The 23,272-nt window shown below is 42.9% G+C and overlaps 1 protein-coding gene across 1 annotated transcript in view; it reads right to left on the reverse strand.

Moving 5' to 3' along the window:
* Positions 1-14,748, reverse strand: part of LOC106568000 (delta-sarcoglycan) — a 351,309-nt gene extending 336,561 nt beyond the window's left edge. Inside the window, exon 1 of the mRNA XM_014137970.2 lies at positions 14,536-14,748. Coding sequence (XP_013993445.1) covers positions 14,536-14,712 — 177 coding nt within the window. The 5' untranslated portion in view covers positions 14,713-14,748. The remainder of the gene's footprint in view (positions 1-14,535) is intronic.
* Between the last annotated feature and the right edge of the window lie 8,524 nt (positions 14,749-23,272).

A 23,272-nucleotide genomic window follows, 5' to 3' on the forward strand; every position in this document is an offset into this window, starting at 1 on the left:
TTATGTTTCACCGAGATGTGGCTGATCAAAGATACGGACAACATAGAGCTAGCGGGATATTACATGCACCGGCAGAACAGAGACGCTACCTCTGGTAAGACGAGGGGTGGGGGTGTGTGTCTTTTTGTCAATAACAGTTGGTGCGCGATGTCTAATCTTAAAGAAGTCTCGAAGTATTGCTAGCCTGAGGTAGAGTACCTTATGATAAGCTGCAGACCACATTATCTAACAAGAGAGTTCTCATCTGTTATTCGTAGCCGTCTATTTACCACCACAAAACAAAGCTGGCACTAAGACCGCTCTCAACCAAGGCCATAAGCAAAGAAGAAAATGCTCACCCAGAAGCAGCGCTCCTAGTGGCCAGGGACTTTAATACAGGCAAACTTAAATCAGTTTTACCATATTTTTACCAGCATGTCCCGTGCAACCAGGGGGGAAAAAATCCTAGACGACCTTTACTCCACACACAGAGATGCATACAAAGCTCTCCCCCGCCTTCCATTTGGCAAATCTGACCATAATAATATCTTCCTGATTCCTGCTTACAAGCAAGAACTAAAGCAGGAAGTACCAGTGACTCGCACAGTACGGAGGTGGTCAGATGACACGGATGCTAAACTACAGGACAGTTTTGCTAGCACAGACTGGAATATGTTCCGGGATTCATCCAATGGCATTGTAGAATACACCACCTCAGTCATCTGCTTCATCAATAAGTGCATCAATGACGTCGTCCCCACAGTGATTGTACGTACATATCCCAAACAGAAGCCATGGATTACAGGCAACATCCGCATCGAGCTAAAGGCTAGAGCTGGCGCTTTCAAGGAGCGGGAGACTAATCAGGACGCTTAAAAGAAATCCCGCTATGCCCTCAGACGAACCATCAAACAAGCAAAGCGTCAATACAGGATTAAGATTGAATCCTACTACACCGGCTCTGACGCTCATCGGATGTGGCACGGCTTGAAAACTATTACGAACTACAAAGGGAAACCCAGACTCGAGCTGCCCAGAGCCTAGCAGACAAGCTAAATGCCTTTTATGCTTGCTTCAAGGCAAGCAACACTGAAGCATGCACGAAAGCACCAGCTGTTCTGGATGGCTGTGTGATAACTCTCTTGGTAGCCGATGTGAAAAAAAACTTTAAACAGGTCAACATTCACAAAGCCGCTGGGCCAGATGAATTACCAGGACGTGTACTCAAAGCATGCTCGTACCAACTGTCAAGTGTCTTCACTGACATGTTCAACCTCTCCCTGACCGAGTCTGTAATACCAACATGTTTCAAGCAGACCACCATAGTCCCTGTGCCCAAGGAAGCGAAGGTAACCTGCCTAAATGATTACCGCCCCGTGGCACTCATGTCGGTAGCCATGAAGTGCTTTGAAAGGCTGGTCATAGCTCACATCGACAGCATTCTCCCGGACACCCTAGACGCACTCCAATTCGCAAAGCGCCCCAACAGATCCACAGATGACGCAATCTCAATCGCACTCCATACTGCCCTTTCTCACCTGGACAAAAGGAACACCTATGTGAATATGCTGTTCATTGACTACAGCTCAGCGTTCAACACCATAGTGCCCACGAAGCTCATCACTAAGCTAAGGACTCTGGGACTAAACACCTCCCTCTGCAACTGGATCCTGGACTTCCTGACGGGCCGTCTCCAGGTGGTAAGAGTAGGCAACAACACGTCTGCCATGCTGATCCTTAACACTGTGGCCCCTCAGGGGTGTGTACTTAGTCCCCTCCTGTATCCCTGTTCACCCACGACTGCGTGGCCAAACACGACTCCAACACCATCATTAAGTTTGCTGACGACACAACAGTGGTCGGCCTGATCACCGACAATGTTGAGATGGCCAATATGGAGGAGGTCAAAGAAGTGGCAGTGTGGTGGAAGGACAACAACCTCTCCCTCAATGTGAGCAAGACAAAGGAGCTGATCGTGGACTACAGGAAATGGCGGGCCGAACAGGCCCCCATTAACATCGATGGGGCTGTAGTGGAGCGGGTCGAGGGTTTCAAGTTCCTTGGTGTCCACATCACCAACGAACTATCATGGTCCAACCATACCAAGACAGTCGTGAAGAGGGCACGACAAAACCTTTTCCCCCTCAGGAGACTCAAAAGATTTGGCATGGGTCCCCAGATCCTCAAAAGGTTCTACAGCTGCACCACCGAGAGCATCCTGACCGGTTGTGTCACTGCCTGGTATGGTAACTGCTCGGCATCTGACCGTAAGACACTACAGAGGGTAGTGCGAACGGCCCAGTACATCACTGGGGCCAAGCTTCCTACCATCCAGGACCTATATAATAGGCCGTGTCAGAGGAAGACCCATAAAATTGTCAGAGACTCCAGTCACCCAAGTTATAGACTGTTTTCTCTGCTACCGCACGGCAAGCGGTACCGGAGCGCCAAGTCTAGGACCAAAATGCTCCTCAACAGCTTCTAACCCCTGCTGAACAATTCATAAAAATCGCTACCGGACAAATTACATTGAATTGTCCCCTCCTCCCTTTTGTACACTGCTGCTACTCACTGTTTGATTGTTACCTATGCATAGTCACTTCGCCCCCACCTATATGTACAGATTACCTCAACTAGCCTGTACCCCCGCTGACTCTGTACTGGTGCCCCCTGTATATAGCATCGTTATTGTTATTCTTATTGTGTTACCTTTTATTATTACTTTTTATATTATTTGGTAGATATTTTCTTCTTCTTGAACTGTACTATTGGTTAAGGGCTTGTAAGTAAGCATTTCACGGTAAAGTCTACACTTGTTGTATTCGGCGCATGTGGCAAATCAGATTTGATTTGATTTAATAATGACACACGTTTATCTCGGTTGGTAGCGGGAACAGCTTTTTGCAGGTTTCTGCATCTGTGGGTTGTGTTCTGCTTTTGAAGAACTGTTATTTATTGACTCTATAGATCACAGGCTCGACTCAACAGCGCGTTGTTGTAAAGCAAATGTATGGCTGCGTTAAGCGTATCCTTAGGGAGTTTTATGTGGGCTTGTGCATTACAGCAGGTCCAATTTGTCATTACTATATAACCACATTTCAAATAACAAACATCGATGAAACTACACCAAAACACACAGCAGTAGCTAAAGAAAGGAAATCAATTACATACAGTAAATTCTACACAGAAGTGAACGTAGGAATAGCTTTATATCACTCTAGCGTCGTCTCTACTTGGCACATACAATATTCCATGTGACAGTACTCACAACGCAACAACAACAATCCAATTATTGCACGAGAGGGAAGGGAGAGTGGGAGCGAGTGCACAACACAGCTAGCTAATATATTTTAAAGTTGTTGAATATTCAGTTCACTGAGACAGCATACATCGAGAGGAAATCAGAGGCATGTCCCAGGCTGTCTGTGTCTGTGTTGACACTGCTCCACCCTTTAGGGGCTGGCTGGAGAGCATCTCTAATGAGTTCACTGGGAGATGAGAGGGAACAGTGCTGGTATAACCAATACTATTCATTGCATCTCAATACAGTGCTGCACACGCCATATTAGCCCATGCTTGGGGAATGGAGAAATGTACTGTCTCATGCAGACTTTTTCATGAATGCAATGTGAATAGCGCTATCAGAATGTCAGATAGTTGTTACATATTAATACGGTGGGACGCTACTCACACATGCAAAGAAACACGACAAGTCAAACATCCAGTGGTGCTCATCGCAAGTTACGATAAATTGGAACTGACTTTTCCAGAAGAAAGCAACATTTGACCTCCAGTTGCTCTATGATTCTCCCTCACAATTTCACCTCCTCCTCTTGACACAATCCTTCTAAGAGGGAAATAACTTGTCTGTTGATATTTACAGGGTGAATATACACATATTTACATGGTGAATACACATATATTCACAGGGTGAATATATACAAGCACACACACAGGGCCGGTTCCAGGAGTAACTGACACAAGCAAACGCCTAGGGCCCACAGCCGCTATATATATATATATATTGTTGAGTCGAGCCTGCTATATATATATATACTGCTCAAAAAAATAAAGGGAACACTTAAACAACACAATGTAACTCCAGGTCAATCACACTTCTGTGAAATCAAACTGTCCACTTAGGAAGCAACACTGATTGACAATAAATGTCACATGCTGTTGTGCAAATGGAATAGACAACAGGTGGAAATTATAGGCAATTAGCAAGACACCCCCAATAAAGGAGTGGTTCTGCAGGTGGTGACCACAGACCACTTCTCAGTTCCTATGCTTCCTGGCTGATGTTTTGGTCACTTTTGAATGCTGGCGGTGCTTTCACTCTAGTGGTAGCATGAGACGGAGTCTACAACCCACACAAGTGGCTCAGGTAGTGCAGCTTATCCAGGATGGCACATCAATGCGAGCTGTGGCAAGAAGGTTTGCTGTGTCTGTCAGCGTAGTGTCCAGAGCATGGAGGCGCTACCAGGAGACAGGCCAGTACATCAGGAGACATGGAGGAGGCGGTAGGAGGGCACCAACCCAGCAGCAGGACCGCTACCTCCGCCTTTGTGCAAGGAGGAGCAGGGGGAGCACTGCCAGAGCCCTGCAAAATGACCTCCAGCAGGCCACAAATGTGCATGTGTCTGCTCAAACGGTCAGAAACAGACTCCATGAGGGTGGTATGAGGGCCCGACGTCCACAGGTGGGGGTTGGGCTTACAGCCCAACACCGTGCAGGACGTTTGGCATTTGCCAGAGAACACCAATATTGGCAAATTCGCCACTGGCGCCCTGTGCTCTTCACAGATGAAAGCAGGTTCACACTGAGCACATGTGACAGACGTGACAGAGTCTGGAGATGCCGTGGAGAACGTTCTGCTGCCTGACCGGTTTGGCGGTGGGTCAGTCATGGTGTGGGGTGGCATTTCTTTGGGGGGCCGCACAGCCCTCCATGTGCTCGCCAGAGGTAGCCTGACTGCCATTAGGTACCGAGATGAGATCCTCAGACCCCTTGTGAGACCATATGCTGGTGCGGTTGGCCCTGGGTTCCTCCTAATGCAAGACAATGCTAGACCTCATGTGGCTGGACTGTGTCAGCAGTTCCTGCAAGAGGAAGGCATTGATGCTATGGACTGGCCCGCCCGTTCCCCAGACCTGAATCCAATTGAGCACATCTGGGACATCATGTCTCGCTCCATCCACCAACGCCACGTTGCACCACAGACTGTCCAGGAGTTGGCAGATGCTCTAGTCCAGGTCTGGGAGGAGATCCCTCAGGAGACCATCCGCCACCTCATCAGGAGCATGTCCAGGCGTTGTAGGGAGGTCATACAGGCACGTGGAGGCCACACACACTACTGAGCCTCATTTTGACTTGTTTTAAGGACATTCCATCAAAGTTGGATCAGCCTGTAGTGTGGTTACCCACTTTAATTTTGAGTGTGACTCCAAATCCAGACCTCCATGGGTTGATAAATTGGATTGATTATTTTTGTGTGATTTTGTTGTCAGCACATTCAACTATGTAAAGAAAAAAGTATTTAATAAGATTATTTCTTTCATTCATTTCTAGGATGTGTTGTTTAAGTGTTCTCTTTATTTTTTTGAGCAGTATATATATATATATACATACACTACCAGTCAAAAGTTTTAGAACACCCATTATTCAAAGGTTTTTCTTTATTTTTACTATGTTCAAAATTATTTTGTTGAAATATAATTTGATCTCAGAGAAATGTAGCTAATTGATTACACACAAATGTACCATTTGAATGTATACAATTCATATAATATTCAACTAATACAGTACCTAACATCAAATTTGAACCAAGCTTTTTCTAAGAATGAGATATACATAAGGAATCCAAAGAATTGGTTAAAAGCCACACACAGAACCTCCACACCCTCCTTGCCCTGTAAGCAGTCTATGGACAAGGTGTGACAGCAATCCATGCTTTGGTTTTGTTGTCCACTGTTTTCAATGCCAACTAGTCCCAGTCAAAAGTTTGGACACCTATTCATTCAAGGGTTTTTCTTTATTTGAACTATTTTCTACATTGTAGAATAATAGAGAAGACATCAAAACTATGAAAAATACATATGGAATCATGTAGTAACCAAAACAGTGTTAAACAAATCAAAGATCTCGTACAATGCTGTGTACTACTCCCTTCACAGAACAGTGCAAACTGGCTCCAACCAGAATAGGAAGAGGAGTGGGAGGCCCTGGTGAGGGGAGAGGTCAGAGTTGTTTTTTACATGTCTCTGTTGCTATGTAGAATATCAGCGAGAGAGGAGGACAGAATGAAATATTGTCTTCATATGTGAATGTCTCTTAACCTGTTCTTAAACCATGTGAAGGGATGGCGTGATTAAGGGGGAACCAATGACTTGTCTCCACAATGTCTGTGAGCAAGTCACTCCCTCCTTTTCTTTACTGTGGGGAGGTTTATGGCAGTGTCTGGAACATTGTATGTCCTCTCTTAGATCTCGCACTTATCCTGTAATAGTAAATGGCCTAGAGGCTCACTCCCCTCAGTGAGCCTGTCCAGGAGTGGGGTCAAGAGGGGGTTTGCTTGAGATGGGAGTATCTAGAGTTGACAATTGATATATGCCGTTGGATGAAATGGTGTTTTTGTTCAATACCGTACCAGGGAGGGACAGTTCTAAGGGGACCAGATACTGGGCTATACAATGAACCCTGTTGACATAGCAGTTACTGCCTGCTGTGTTTTATGGATATCTGTCATACAAAACTTAACCTTTGTGACCCATTCTATGTATCTGTGGTTTGTCAATGTACGTTGAAGGGGGTGTATCTTTGCTATAAAATATCTCTGTAGCCATTGTGTAATCACCTTCCTGGTTCATTCGAGAGAGTGAATAATTGAAGGTCAAAGAGGCTTTTGCAAAAGTATCTTAATTATTAAAGATGTAGTAAACTCGGACTGGTGTGTTTAACTCTCCTCATTTCGTAAGGCAGAAATTAGCCACCACAAGCTCCGAGACAGGATTGTGTCAAGGCACAGATCTGGAGAAGGGTACCAAAAAAGTTCTGCAGCATTGAAGATCCCCAAGAACACAGTGGCCTCCATCATTCTTAAATGGAAGAAGTTTGGAACCACCAACACTCTTCCTAGAGCTGGCCGCCCGGCCAAACTGAGCAATTGGGGGAGAAGGGCCTTGGTCAGGGAGGTGACCAAGTACCCGATGGTCACTCTGACAAAGCTCCAGAGTTCCTCTGTGGAGGAACCTTTGAGAAGGACAACCATCTCTGCAGCACTCCAACAATCAGGCCTTTATGGTAGTGGCCAGACGGAAGCCACTCCTCTGTAAAAGGCGCATGACAGCCCGCTTGAAGTTTGAAAAAAAAGACTCTCAGACCATGAGAAACAAGATTCTCTGCTGTGATGAAACCAAGATTGAACTCTTTGGCCTTAATGTCAAGCATCACGTCTGGAAGAAACCTGGCAACATCTCTACGGTGAAGCATGGTGGTGGCAGCATCATGATGTGGGGATGTTTTTCAGCGTGGTTAGTGCCTCCAAAAGGCTAGAGCCACACAGAGGTGGTGGGTACCAAAGTTAGCTCTTTGATGGCTCGTGGGTTGACCTTAGATTACCTTGTCTCTCTGGCCTAAATTAATTCTCCTGCAGTGAACTCACGTGTTTATTGGAAGCTTGTGAAGAGTGCAGCAGTGTCTAACAAAGGGGACAGCGTTGCAATGCCAGTGAGTGGGAAAGAGAGATGGAGGAATATGTGGATGGAGAAGGAAGGAGGGAGGGAGGGAGTGGAGGAAAGAGAGAGAGAGGTGTAACGCTGGTTGGCTGGTTGATCTGTGTAAATCCTGTGAACTGAAGGATTACTCTTCCCATTTAGATTTAAGTTGAATAGAATTGACCCATTGCCTTGCATTCTTCTTACATTTAAGACCGCCACAGCAGCAGATATATTTGTATTCCAATTGATAAGCACCTGTGACCTGAGACAACCTGATGCTCAAACTGCATTGAAGAGACCAATATAAGATGAAGCCGACACATATGGTTGCTCTGCTTCTAGCCCCAAAGCAACTTTGAAGTATTTCGTTTTTTGTGTGTTATTTCTTACATTATTAGCCCAGAAAAGGTTTTGTGTTATTACATAGAGCTGGAAATAACTATTAGATATCAGAGTGGTGGTAACTCACTAGCATTACACCCAGAGAATATAACCTGATATGGATAGGGGGCAGTATTTTCACGGGCGGATGAAAAAACATACCCGATTTAAACTGGTTACTACTCTTGCCCAGAAATGAGGATATGCATATTATTAGTAGATTTGGATAGAAAACACTCTGAAGTTTCTAAAACTGTTTGAATGGTGTCTGTGAGTATAACAGAACTCATATGGCAGGCAAAAACCTGAGAAAATTCCAAGCAGGAAGTGGCCTGTCTGCGAATTTGTAGTTCTCCTTTTTCTTCTCTATCGAAACTACAGTGCCCGTGGGGTTATGTAGCACTTTCTAAGGCTTCCATTGGCTCTCTAAAGCGTTCAGAAAGCGGATTGAGGCGTCTCCTGTCTCTGGGCAGAGTACAGGAGCACAGTTTGTCAGTGGACTGCCTGGTGACAAAGAGATTGGAAATGCGCGTTCACGAGACCTCGCCATTTTTTCTTTTGTCCTTTTGAATGAATACACTATTGTCCGGTTGGAATATTATCGCTATTTTACAAGAAAAATATCATAAAAATTGATTTTAAACAGCTTTTGACATGCTTCTAACCTCTCTAGGCTAGGCGGGACGAATTCGTCCCACCTACGTAACAGCCACTGCCAGCCTGTGGCGCGATTTTCAAAACGTTAAAAATCCTATTACTTCAATTTCTCAAACATATGACTATTTTACAGCCATTTAAAGACAAGACTCTCGTTAATCTAACCACACTGTCCGATTTCAAAAAGGCTTTACAACGAAAGCAAAACATTAGATTATGTCAGCAGAGTACCAAGCCAGAAATAATCAGACACCCATTTTTCAAGCCAGCATATAATGTCACCAAAACCCAGAAGACAGCTAAATGCAGCACTCACCTTTGATGATCTTCATCAGATGACAACCCTAGGACATTATGTTATACAATACATGCATGTTTTGTTCAATCAAGTTCATATTTATATCAAAAACCAGCTTTTTACATTAGCATGTGACGTTCAGAACTAGCATACCCCCGCAAACTTCCGGGGAATTCGCTAACATTTTACTAAATTACTCACGATAAACGTTCACAAAAAGCATAACAATTATTTTAAGAATTATAGATACAGACCTCTATGCACTCGATATGTCCGATTTTAAAATAGCTTTTTGGTGAAAGCACATTTTGCAATATTCTAAGTACATAGCCCAGGCATCACGGGCTCGCTATTTAGACACCCGGCAAGTTTAGCACTCACCATAATCATATTTACTATTATAAAAGTTTGATTACCTTTTGTTGTCTTCGTCAGAATGCACACCCAGGACTGCTACTTCAATAACAAATGTTGGTTTGGTCCAAAATAATCCATAGTTATATCCGAATAGCGGCGTTTTGTTCGTGCGTTCCAGACACTATCCGAAATAGTAAAGAAGTGTCGCGCGCATGGCGCAATTCGTGACAATAAAATTCAAAGTATTCCATTACCGTACTTCGAAGCATGTCAACCGCTGTTTAAAATCAATTTTTACGACATTTTTCTCGTAGAAAAGCGATAATATTCCGACAGGGAATCTCCTTTTCGGCAAACAGAGGAAAAAATCCCAAAGAGGGTGGGCGGTCGGGGTCACGCGCATAAGCCCAGTGTCCCTTGATCGGCCACTTGAGAAAGGCGATAATGTGTTTCAGCCTGGGGCTGGAATGACGACATTCTGTTTTTTCCCGGGCTCTGAGCGCCTATGGACGACGTGGGAAGTGTCACGTTAGAGCAGAGATCCTTAGTAAATGATAGAGATGGAAAAGAAGTTCAAGAAATGGTCAGACAGGCCACTTCCTGTAAAGGAATCTCTCAGGTTTTGACCTGCCATTTGAGTTCTGTTATACTCACAGACACCATTCAAACAGTTTTAGAAAATGTAGGGTGTTTTCTATCCATATGTAATAAGTATATGCATATTCTAGTTACTGGGTAGGAGTGGTAACCAGATTAAATCGGGTATGTTTTTTATCCAGCCGTGTCAATACTGCCCCCTATCCTAAACAGGCTAAGTACGGTAATGGAACATTTTGAATTTTTTTGTCTCGATATGCACTCGCGCGTTACCCTTTGGATAGTGACCTGAACGCACAAACAAAACGGAGGTATTTGGACATAACTATGGATTATTTGGAACAAAACAACATTTGTTGTGGAAGTAGCAGTCCTGGGAGTGCATTCTGACGAAGAACAGCAAAGGTAAAACCATTTTTCTAATAGTAATTCTGAGTTTAGTGAGCCCTGAACTTGGCGGGTGTCAAATTAGCTAGCCGTGACGGCTGAGCTATGTACTCAGAATATTGCAAAGTTGTTGACGCGTTTTGTTCATTAACCTGTTAGGGCTAGGGGGCAGTATTGACACGGCCGGATAAAAAACGTACCCGATTTAATCTGGTTACTACTCCTGCCCAGTAAATAGAATATGCATATAATTATTGGCTTTGGATAGAAAACACCCTAAAGTTTCTAAAACTGTTTGAATGGTGTCTGTGAGTATAACAGAACTCAAATGGCAGGCCAAAACCTGAGAAGATTCCATGCAGGAAGTGGCCTGTCTGACAAGTGGTGTTTCATCTTGGCTCTTTTTATTGAAGACTGAGGATCTTTGCTCTAACGTGACACTTCCTACGGCTCCCATAGGCTCTCAGAGCCCGGGAAAAAGCTGAACGATATCGAGGCAGCCTCTGGCTGAAACATATTATCGCTTTTGGCAAGTGGCCGATCAGAGGACTATGGGCTTAGGCGCGTGCCCGAGTCGACCGAATGCTTTATTTTCTTTCGTCTGTTTACCTAAACGCAGATTCCCGGTCGGAATATTATCGCTTTTTTATGAGAAAAATGGCATAAAAATTGATTTTAAACAGCGGTTGACATGCTTCGAAGTACGGTAATGGAATATTTAGAAATATTTTGTCACGAATTGCGCCATGCTCGTCACCCTTATTTACCCTTTCGGATAGTGTCTTGAACGCACGAACAAAACGCCGCTGTTTGGATATAACTATGGATTATTTTGAACCAAACCAACATTTGTTATTGAAGTAGAAGTCCTGGGAGTGCATTCTGACGAAGACAGTAAAGGTAATAACATTTTTCTTATAGTAAATCTGACTTTGGTGAGTGCTAAATTTGCTGGGTGTCTAAATAGCTAGCCCTGTGATGCCGGGCTATCTACTGAGAATATTGCAAAATGTGCTTTCACCGAAAAGCTATTTTAAAATCGGACATATCAAGTGCATAGAGGAGTTCTGTATCTATAATTCTTAAAATAATTGTTATGCTTTTTGTGAACGTTTATCGTGAGTAATTTAGTAAATTCACCGGCAGTGTTCGGTGGGAATGCTAGTCACATGCTAGTCACATGCTAATGTAAAAAGCTGGTTTTTGATATAAATATGAACTTGATTGAACAAAACATGCATGTATTGTATAACATAATGTCCTAGGGTTGTCATCTGATGAAGATCATCAAAGGTTAGTGCTGCATTTAGCTGTGGTTTGGGTTTATGTGACATTATATGCTAGCTTGAAAAATGGGTGTCTGATTATTTCTGGCTGGGTACTCTGCTGACATAATCTAATGTTTTGCTTTCGTTGTAAAGCCTTTTTGAAATCGGACAGTGTGGTTAGATTAACGAGAGTCTTGTCTTTAAAATGGTGTAAAATAGTCATATGTTTGAAAAATTTAAGTTTTTGCATTTTTGAAGTTTTTTGAATAACGCGCCACGGGATTACACTGGCTGTTACGTAGGTGGGACGATTTGGTGCCACCTACCCTAGAGAGGTTAATCCAATGACTCAAATCCGGTCACAAGAGGCAGATGAAAATTCCAAATAGTATCCGTAAAGTTTGTAGAAACATGACAAACGATGTTTATAATAATCAATCCTCAGGTTGTTTTTAGCCTACATAATCGATAATATTTCAACCGGACAATAGCGTCGTCAATATAAAAGATAAACAACGAAAGGCACGCTCTCGGGATTGCGCACCAAACAGGTTGGGAAATTTCCACTGGCCTCTTATTGAAACTGCTCATTCTCCCTCATTTTTCAGAATAAAGGCCTGAATCAATGTCTAAAGACTGTTCACAGCTAGTGGAAGCCATAGGGAACGGAATCTGCGTCCTATCCCTTTAAATGGTGGATAGGCTTTCAATGGAAAAACACCAATTTCAAAATAATAGCACTTCCTGGATGGATTCTCCTCAGGTTTTCGCGTGCCATTTCAGTTCTCTTATACTCACAGACATTATTTTAACAGTTTTGGAAACTAGAGTGTTTTCTATCCAAATCTACCAATTATATGCATATCCTAGCTTCTGGGCCTGAGTAGCAGGCAGTTTACTTTGGGCACGCTTTTCATCCAAAATTCCGAATGCTGCCCCCTATCCCAAAAAAGTTAAGGCCATCAGACTCTTAAATAGCCATCACTAGCCGGCTTCCACCCGGTTACGCAACCCTGCACCTTAGAGGCTGCTGCCCAATATACGTACTGTAGACTTGGAATCACTGGCCTCTTTAATAATGTAACACTATTCACTATAATCATGTTTAAATAATGTTTACATACTGCTTTTCTCATCTCATATGTATATACTGTATTCTATTCTACTGTATTTTAGTCAATGCCACTCCGACATTGCTCAATCTAATATTTATATATTTCTTAATTCCATTCTTTTACTTTCAGATGTGTGTATTGTTGTGTATTGTTTTTACATACTACTGCACTGTTGGAGCTAGGAACACAAGCATACACCCACAATAGCATCTGATAAATATGTGTATGTGACCAATAACATTTGATTTGATTATAAACATGCGATCGAAGAGTACTTCCTCAAGTCCTTCTCAAAAGTTGAAAAACTATCTCCACACATGTGGTCAGCTGCTGCTAGAGAAGTTAATGTTCATTTCTCAACCACAAGCCGCCTCCAACGTCGTTTTAGAGAATTTGGCAGTACGTCCAAATGGCCTCACATCTGCAGACCACGTGTATAGCGTTGTGTGGGCAAGAAGTTTGCTGACATCAATGTTGTGAACAGGGTGCCCATGGTGGCGGTGGGGTTATGGTATGGGCAAGAATAAGCTACAGACAACGAACACAATTGCATTTTATCTATGGCAATTTGAATGCACAGAGATACCGTGACGAGATCCTGAGGCCCATTGTCGTGCCACTCATCAGCCGCCATCACCTCATGTTTCAGCATGATAATGCACGGCCCCATTTCGAAAGGATCTGTACACAATTCCTGGAAGCTGAAAATGTCCACAGTTTTTCCATGGCCTGCATATCCACCAGGCATGTCACCCATTGAGCATGTTTGGGATGGTCTGGATTTACGAGTATGACAGCGGGTTCCAGTTCCCGCCAATATCGAACAACTTTGCACAGCCATTGAAGAGCAGTGAGACAACATTCCACAGGCCACAATCACACAGGCCACAACCAAAAGCCTGATCAACTCTATGCGAAGGAGATGTGTCACGCTGCATGAGGCAAATGGTGGTCACACCAGATACTGACTGGTTTTCTAGTCCACGCCCCTACCGTTGTTTTAGGTATCTGTGACCAACAGATGCATATCTGTATTCCCAGTCATGTGAAATCCATATGTTAGGGCTTATTGAATTTATTTCAATTGATTGATTTCCTCCTATGAACTAAATTATTGCATGTTGCATTTATATTTTGGCTCAGCATTGATTTAAGGACCTCACTAATGTGAGTGTAAAGAACAAGTGTATTTAGTGGGTTTTAGGATCCAACAATATAATTAATTCATAAGAGTATATGAGCAGGTTTTTTAAGGCAGACACAGTGGTCAACCCTCTAAAAAATCCTTATCTGTGTGTTAGATTAAGTTCAGTGGATTCTGCAATTTTAATGACAACTGACATCCAAGGCAGCCTCACTACATTAATTAAAACAGTATCAATTCAGAAACAAAACCAGACACCTCACATAACCCTTTCAGAGACTACTTAGATGTATCTAAAGTAGGGATATGTTGATAACAACCTTTTACAATCTTTTGCTGCTACTTCAGAGTACTGCCCAATCAGTACTCTATCAACAGTGATACATCAGAAGTGGCTTGTAAAATATTCACTGCCAACATTATAGGACTTTTGCAGTTATTTCAGTAAAATCTTCCTTTGTTTCTTCAGTTAAGCCCTATTATATGTCCTCAGCCCTACCTAGGCTATACCAACACTAACCGTGTTGCCATGGCAGATCACAGATCCCACACACACACAGAGCCAAACCTCCAATGAACCCTTGTTTAAATCACACTGAGCATTCAAACACTCAAAATGGCACTACATCCCTACCGTTGCAGATGTTTTCACAATGGTAAGTAAGTCCTTTGATTTTTCAGAGGTAAACCTTGACTGGATTTGTGTCTCCCAGGGACTATTTTTAGTGTTTCCAATCCCGGCCATATACGGACGTCTCCCCTTCTGAATGGTAATGTCCCAGGCATAACAGCAGAGAGAGAGGGAGGCCATGTCAAACTCAGCTGTCTGGACTTATCACCATGCTTCAGTGTGCAGACAGACTTCCTGACTGGGTCAGTAGACTATTTAAAGGTAGAGGTTGTAAAATAGGACCTCTGCTGACACACAACTCCATCTGATGTCAGAAGGGAGTGTCCAAGGAGCAACGGAAAGGGTTGCAGATGGACTCAAAGTGTCTCTTTATTTAATGTTGTAGGCTGCTGACACACTACATAACATTGCTATAGATTACTTCATTGTTGGGTTAGAGCTTGCAAGAAAGGAACTTCACTGTAATTGTGACATTAAAATTTGAAAATGTGTACATTATACATGAATTAATGAGGAGACACTTTCAAATACAGACAATTACTGTGGTGTAGTGCCAGGACAACAACCTCTCCCTCAACGTGATCAAGACAAAGGAGATGATTGTGGACTACAGGAAAAAGAGGACTGAGCACGACCCCATTCACATCGACGGGGCTGCAGTGGAGCAGGTTGAGAGCTTCAAGTTCCTTGGTGTCCACATCACCAACAAACTAACATGGTCCAAGCACACCAAGACAGTTGTGAAGAGGGAACGACAAAACCTATTCCCCCTCAGGATACTGAAAAGATTTGGCATGGGTCCTCAGATCCTCAAAAGGTTCTACAGCTGCACCATCGAGAGCATCCAGACTGGTTGCGTCACTGCCTGCTATGGTAACTGCTCGGCCTCCGACCGCAAGGCACTACAGAGGGTAGGACGAACGGCCCAGTACATCACTGGGGCCAAGCTTCCTGCCATCCAGGACCTCTATACCAGACGGTGTCAGAGGAAGGCCCTAAAAATTGTCAAGGACTCCAGCCACTCTAGTTATAGACTGTTCCCTCTGCTACCACACGACAAGCCATACCGGAGCGCCAAGTCTAGGTCCAAGAGGGTTCTAAACAGCTTCTACCCCCAAGCCATAACACTCCTGAACATCTAGTCAAATGGCTACCCAGACTATTTGCAGTGCCCCCCCAACCCCTCTTTACAGCAATGCTACTCTCTTTTGTCATCTATGCATAGTCACTTTAAAAACTCTACCTACATGTACATACAACCTCAACTAACCGGTGCCCCCACACATTGACACTGTATCGGTACCCCCCTGTATATAGTCTCGCTATTGTTATTTTACTGCTGCTCCTTAATTACTTGTTACTTTTATCTCTTATCCGCATTTGTTTGAAACTGCATTGTTGGTTAGGGGCTCGTAAGTAAGCATTTCACTGTAAGGTCTACACCTGTTGTATTTGGCGCATGTGACTAATAACATTTGATTTGATTACTATCATGATCAAGCATGAAATCAGTCAATTTGACTAAAACCAGAATTATATCTAACATTGTAGTTAGTTAGTCATAACTTTGATCTTCAGTGAACTACAACAAGAAAATAGTCATCTGTCAGCTATAGGACACCTTTTTGTGGTACTCACAATGCAAATGTTCTATTAAAAGCTTACCAATTCACTACAAAGGGCTGGTACAGAAACTATTGCATACTATTGCAGCAAATTATTTTCTATGTTTCCCTCTTTTTATATTCATCACCTCTGACATTAATATGCACAGAGTGTGTCAGTTAGCCTGCGAGCCGCTAGTTTCAACTAGCCTCAGAGCTGCCGAGGGCTGACATGTGGGGGCAGCAACCTAATGAAACAGTGTCACGCTAACGCTACCGCTAATGTCAAACTAGCCTGGCATTGTGGAGTGATGCTGCTACTGGTGCATGGCCCTTGCTTTGTTGTATTACACCACCGACGCCTCCTGGGCAGGAGAATAAAGGCTGCTGTCTGTAATTCAATGAGCCAAGCTCTGGTTCTCTGGCCCCTGGAGCAGCGTCTGACAATTAATACGAGTGGCAGCAGAGGCTCCTCTTGCTAGCAAGGACAGATCTACAGATCTACACAGCTGTGGCAGAGGGAGAGGAAAGGTTGTGACATGTGTAGTACAGAATGTGATATGTTTTTTTATGAGTATAGTAGCCAATGAGATTAATCTGCTCTATAAACTGGAGTACAGTATGATATAAGGATTAGCTTTGTGCATGATTGAGAGGGATCAACAGCCATTTGAATAACACTGTAACAGTCCCTGTAGCCATGAGCCTGTTTTCTCATCAAAGTCCTTTCAGAGGTTGACAACCAGGTCTCTCCTAATGCCTCAACGCAATGTTCATTGGGTGAAAGGTTCTGCATTATACATCTCCACCAATTACACTTCATTTTAGTTCTCTCACATGATTACAAAAGGACTAATCACAACAACACTGAGTTGAAGAGAGGACAGAATTGCAGGTAGATTTTCCGCCCTGCACTTTTGCAACAGACTATTCTGAAATCAAGTGTCCACTCCATCCAATCAATGCAGAAAATCTATCTGCAATGATTAAATTAAGGTCACAGTTCCATGTGGGTTTTCAGACCACTGACCTAACACCCAGCTAGATTCATTGAACTGGACGTTGGTACATTCAGTTTGTGCTGATTATGTTCTGCCCTGTCAGCTGTCAGTGGCTGGGCGAGTGCCGGCCGATTTCAGGTAGGCTTTTGTCAACCGAGGCATTCTAACGAGGTTTGGCAGTCAGGGTCCATTTATCTAACACGTGTAGACAATTGCCATGGCTCTGGATTTTCTGTCTTGTTTTTTTTCCTCTGTCTATTAAATTCCCCCACAACTGCCAAAGGATGAGTGGACTGGAGCATTGGGACTGAATTGGATACACATAAACACACACCTATGCACATATGGACATGCACACACACACACAAATACATAAACAGACCTAAATATGCAAGTATGCATGCATGCAGACACACAAACACACATGCAGTGATATTGATGTACACATACACACACCTCACACATCTGCAGAACAGCACTGTGTGAGAAATGTCAAAACTTAAATAATTTCCCCATGCCTCCAGATAAACAGGAGCTTATGGACGGCTATTACACAGGTGGAGATAATCCTTAAACAGATTTTCACAGCCTGTCATGACAAGTCACGACCATGTAGATGTCTTTGCATTTTTGCTTTATGTTAGAAATGGATTGTATCTGCGTTGAGTGATTTAGAAAAAGATAGAAAACATTTACATTTAATAAGTGGAGGAGAAAAAACAACAAGCAATGTTTACATCTGAGGCTACGTCGATGTCAAAGTTTCAAAGAAACAAAGTTGCCTGTGTTCACTTTATTGACACCAACTCTGTCACTTTAGCTTGGTTCCATTCCTGCCCAGGGCTCGGTGAGAAAAATGTTGGCAGATAAAAGCACCAAAAAGTGACTCTCTCTGGAGGCAAATGACTCCTCTGTGAAGGTAGCAGCCTGCTGCTTGACCTTGATAGCAAATACTGCATTCTGAAATAAATATTCAGTGAGTAAAGAGTGATGGTGCGAGCCTCCTTGCATTGAGATAAGGGATTTTTTTGGGGGGGGGGCAGCCACTAGAGAGTCTCATTTTGGGGGGTGGATAGGGAGGGGGGAGGTGTGCGGAGACGAAATATAGTGGACCAAACATATAGGGTTCCCACTAGATCGGAATACATTACTTCTAATGAACAAGCTTGTTAGCTATTTTTTTTATTATTCCCTATGATATTATTAGGAATATGTGTTAATTATTACAAAATACTAGGGCTGAAAGCATATGTAGTGAAAACATTCAAAACATTGAGTTTAAGTAAAAGAAGCCGGAGTAAATTAGAAATACATGGAGCATTCCCAAATCTCAGGACCAGAGCCACCGGAAAATGTATGGCGAGACAGCATTTTCGGCAATACTTTTCAATCTGGTGTGGAGACGCCACAAAACTTTCAAAGCAGCAGCACCGAACACTTTTATCAGACATATTCATTAGTTCAAGTCACAGAAACGGAAAAGAAAGCAGGTGCTTCTTATTGGACAAGTTTTTATTTATTTATTTATTTCAGCTTTATTTAACCAGGTAGGCAAGTTGAGAACAAGTTCTCAGTTACAATTGCGACCTGGCCAAGAAAAAGCAAAGCAGTTCAACACATACAACAACACAGAGTTACACATGGAGTAAAACAAACATACAGTCAATAATACAGTAGGAAAAATAAGTCTATATACAATGTGAGCAAATGAGGTGAGATAAGGGAGGTAAAGGCAAAAAAGGCCATGGTCGCAAAGTAAGTACAATATAGCAAGTAAAACACTGGAATGGTAGATTTGTAGTGGAAGAAAGTGCAAAGTAGAAATAGAAATAATGGGGTGCAAAGGAGCAAAATAAATAAATACAGTAGGGGAAGCGGTAGTTGTTTAGGCTAAATTATAGATGGGCTATGTACTGTTGCAGTGATCTGTGAGCTGATCTGACAGCTGGTGCTTAAAGCTAGTGAGGGAGATAAGTGTTTCCAGTTTCAGATATTTTTGTAGTTCGTTCCAGTCATTGGCAGCAGAGAACTGGAAGGAGAGACGGCCAAAGGAGAAATTGGCTTTGGGGGTGACCAGAGAGATATACCTGCTGAGATGAGGGGGGGACTTTACCTAGCAGGGTCTTGTAGATGACCTGGAACCAGTGGGTTTGGCGACGAGTACGAAGCGAGGGCCAGCCAACGAGAGTGTACAGGTCGCAGTGGTGGGTAATATATGGGGCTTTGGTGACAAAACGGATGGCACTGTGATAGACTGCATCCAGTTTATTGAGCAGGGTATTGGAGGCTATTTTGTAAATGACATCGCCGAAGTCGAGGATCGGTAGGATGGTCAGTTTTACGAGGGTATGTTTGGCAGCATGAGTGAAGGATGCTTTGTTGCGAAATAGGAAGCCAATTCTAGATGTAATTTTGGATTTGAGATGTTTGATGTGAGTCTGGAAGGAGAGTTTACAGTCTAACCAGACACCTAGGTATTTGTAGTTGTCCACATATTCTAAGTCAGAACCATCCAGAGTAGTGATGTTGGACAGGCGGGCAGGTGCGGGCAGCGATCGGTTGAAGAGCATGCATTTAGTTTTACTTGTATTTAAGAGCAGTTGGAGGCCACGGAAGGAGAGTTGTATGGCATTGAAGCTCATCTGGAGGGTTAAGTTGACATAGTACCTCCCCCAATTTCAGCCCGTTTGCCTCTGTTTTGTCTAGTGAATATAACCCTATCCCTGGGATTTCACGCTGTAACCACCCACGCTCAATGCGACAGTTTGATTCACTTGTCAGGTCTCCTTTGCTACAGCTACATGCCTCATCAACCACACCTCTCAACAGCTATGTGTAGTTGCACTAACACCTCATTGTTTAACTCAGCACTCTGCGCTCACGCTCCTCTCCGGTCTGTGGAATCATAGTGGAATCTGACTTTGTGACTGTGTTATCTAGTGGAAAACCTCCTCTCCTGCGTGCCTGCCTCATGAGAGAGCGAACACACATGTTAATGGGAAAACAAGGTATGTGTTAATAAAATGAGTTAATAAAAGCAGTTTAGTCGTCATCTATCTAGAATGATCCAATCGAGAGCTAGCAACTTTTCAGGTTACTGGCAAAACGCGCTAACCACTAGGCTACCTGCCGCCCCATGGATAAATGTGTTTGGCACAGGATAAAGAAGATGAAACAATCTGCTGCTACCCAAGGCCACTGGATACTGAAGTTTCTGAAAAAGTTAGTCAGTCAGTTTGTTAGTCCAGTAATATTTGTTGGCATATTATTTATTTCCACTGCTGGTGATTATTCACAATTATACAATGGGTTGGTCTAATCCTGGATGCGTATTGGTTAAAACCGCATTCCAGCCGGTGTCTGTTCCACAAGTTACCACCGCCTAAATCTATGACGTTAAAATGACTATTTACTCTGTTCCATCTGACTGCGCAATCCACTGTCTCATCAGCCCAGCAAGGCAATTTGTAAACTTGAACTCCACTATAAAAAGCATCTAGACACTTATTTCACATTTCTTTTAAATGAGCATTAGGTTTTCAACAGCAGAGATTTGTATAAACCTTGCTGTTGTCTCTCGACATTTGCAACATTGTTTCAATATTGAAATTCTGTTTTCTATTGACATAATGGTAATTCATGATTTCGAATGGCTGAGAAAAGCTGTCTGCCTGACTGGACGAGACAGACAGGCAGACAGCTTTTCTCAGCCATTCGAAGACTGCTAATCAAGACTGCTAAATAGCTAATCACATGGCTAACTGGACTAACTGCATTGAACCTTTTTTGCACTAACTCTCTTGCGCTGACTATGCACACACACTGGACTCTACCCACACACACTTACACTGACATCCCAACACACACACACACACACACACACACACACACACACACACACACACACACACACACACACACACACACACACACACACACACACACACACTACATACTGTATGCCCACACACACAACATGCGCACACATGAATACTGACGCCACACACGTACACATTCACACACACACACACATTCACACTCACCACATACGCTACTGCTACTGTATATCCTGTTTAGGATAGGGGGCAGTATTGACACGGCAGGATAAAAAACATACCCGATTTAATCTGGTTACCACTCCTACCCAGTAACTAGAATATGCATATACTTATTACATATGGATAGAAAACACCCTACATTTTCTAAAACTGTTTGAATGGTGTCTGTGAGTATAACAGAACTCAAATGGCAGGTCAAAACCTGAGAGATTCCTTTACAGGAAGTGGCCTGTCTGACCATTTCTTGAACTTCTTTTCCATCTCTATCATTTACTAAGGATCTCTGCTCTAACGTGACACTTCCCACGTCGTCCATAGGCGCTCAGAGCCCGGGAAAAAACAGAATGTCGTCATTCCAGCCCCAGGCTGAAACACATTATCGCCTTTCTCAAGTGGCCGATCAAGGGACACTGGGCTTATGCTCGTGACCCCGACCGCCCCCGCCTTTGGGATTTTTTTCCTCTGTTTGCCGAAAAGGAGATTCCCTGTCGGAATATTATCGCTTTTCTACGAAAAAAATGTCGTAAAAATTGATTTTAAACAGCGGTTGACATGCTTCGAAAGTACGGTAATGGAATACTTAGAATTTTATTGTCACGAATTGCGCCATGCGTGTGACACTTCTTTACTATTTCGGATAGTGTCTGGAACGCATCGAACAAAACGCCGCTATTCGGATATAACGATGGATTATTTTGGACCAAACCAACATTTGTTATTGAAGTAGCAGTTCTGGGTGTGCATTCTGACGAAGACAACAAAAGGTAATCAAACTTTTATAATAGTAAATATGATTATGGTGAGTGCTAAACTTGCCGGGTGTCTAAATAGCGAGCCCGTGATGCCTGGGCTATGTACTTAGAATATTGCAAAATGTGCTTTCACCAAAAAGCTATTTTAAAATCGGACATATCGAGTGCATAGAGGAGGTCTGTATCTATAATTCTTAAAATAATTGTTATGCTTTTTGTGAACGTTTATCGTGAGTAATTTAGTAAAATGTTAGCGAATTCCCCGGAAGTTTGCGGGGGGTATGCTAGTTCTGAACGTCACATGCTAATGTAAAAAGCTGGTTTTTGATATAAATATGAACTTGATTGAACAAAACATGCATGTATTGTATAACATAATGTCCTAGGGTTGTCATCTGATGAAGATCATCAAAGGTGAGTGCTGCATTTAGCTGTCTTCTGGGTTTTGGTGACATCATATGCTGGCTTGAAAAATGGGTGTCTGATTATTTCTGGCTTGGTACTCTGCTGACATAATCTAATGTTTTGCTTTCGTTGTAAAGCCTTTTTGAAATCGGACAGTGTGGTTAGATTAACGAGAGTCTTGTCTTTAAATAGCTGTAAAATAGTCATATGTTTGAGAAATTGAAGTAATAGGATTTTTAACGTTTTGAAAATTGCGCCACAGGCTTGCAGTGGCTGTTACGTAGGTGGGACGAATTCGTCCCGCCTAGCCTAGAGAGGATATTATCTATCATGTTGCCTAGTAACTTTACCCCTACCTATACTGTATCTACGTACTGTAGCTACCTCAATTACCTCGTAGCCCTGCACATCAACTCTTTCTTGTACTCCCTGTATATAGCCATGTTTTTTGTACTTCTTATTGTTATTCACTGTGTATTTATTCCTCGAGTCACTATTTCTTTTTTTATTTTGTTTCTGTTGTTTACGAAGCATGTGACAAATAAAATGTTATTTGATTGATTTAGAGACCAAGACAACACGACAAGGTTAATGGTTTTATGACTTACACATACAAGAAATGTTAAATCCCTTACATAAAGCTTACAGAGTAAATAATTGCAGAAGAGCACTGCAATTGTCACGTTTCGATGGCAGGAAAAGGGGTGGAGTCAAGCATAGGAGACGGAGGTCCGTTGAACAAAACGTTTAACCTGTTGGGTCTAGGGGGCAGCATTTGCACGTCTGGATAAAAAAAATGTACCCGATTTAATCTGGTTACTAATCCTACCCAGTAACTAGAATATGCATATACTTATTATATATGGATAGAAAACACTCTAAAGTTTCCAAAACTGTTTGAATGGTGTCTGTGAGTATAA

Source organism: Salmo salar, chromosome ssa13 (assembly GCF_905237065.1).
Source record: "Salmo salar chromosome ssa13, Ssal_v3.1, whole genome shotgun sequence".
NCBI classification, from domain to species: Eukaryota; Metazoa; Chordata; class Actinopteri; order Salmoniformes; family Salmonidae; genus Salmo; species Salmo salar.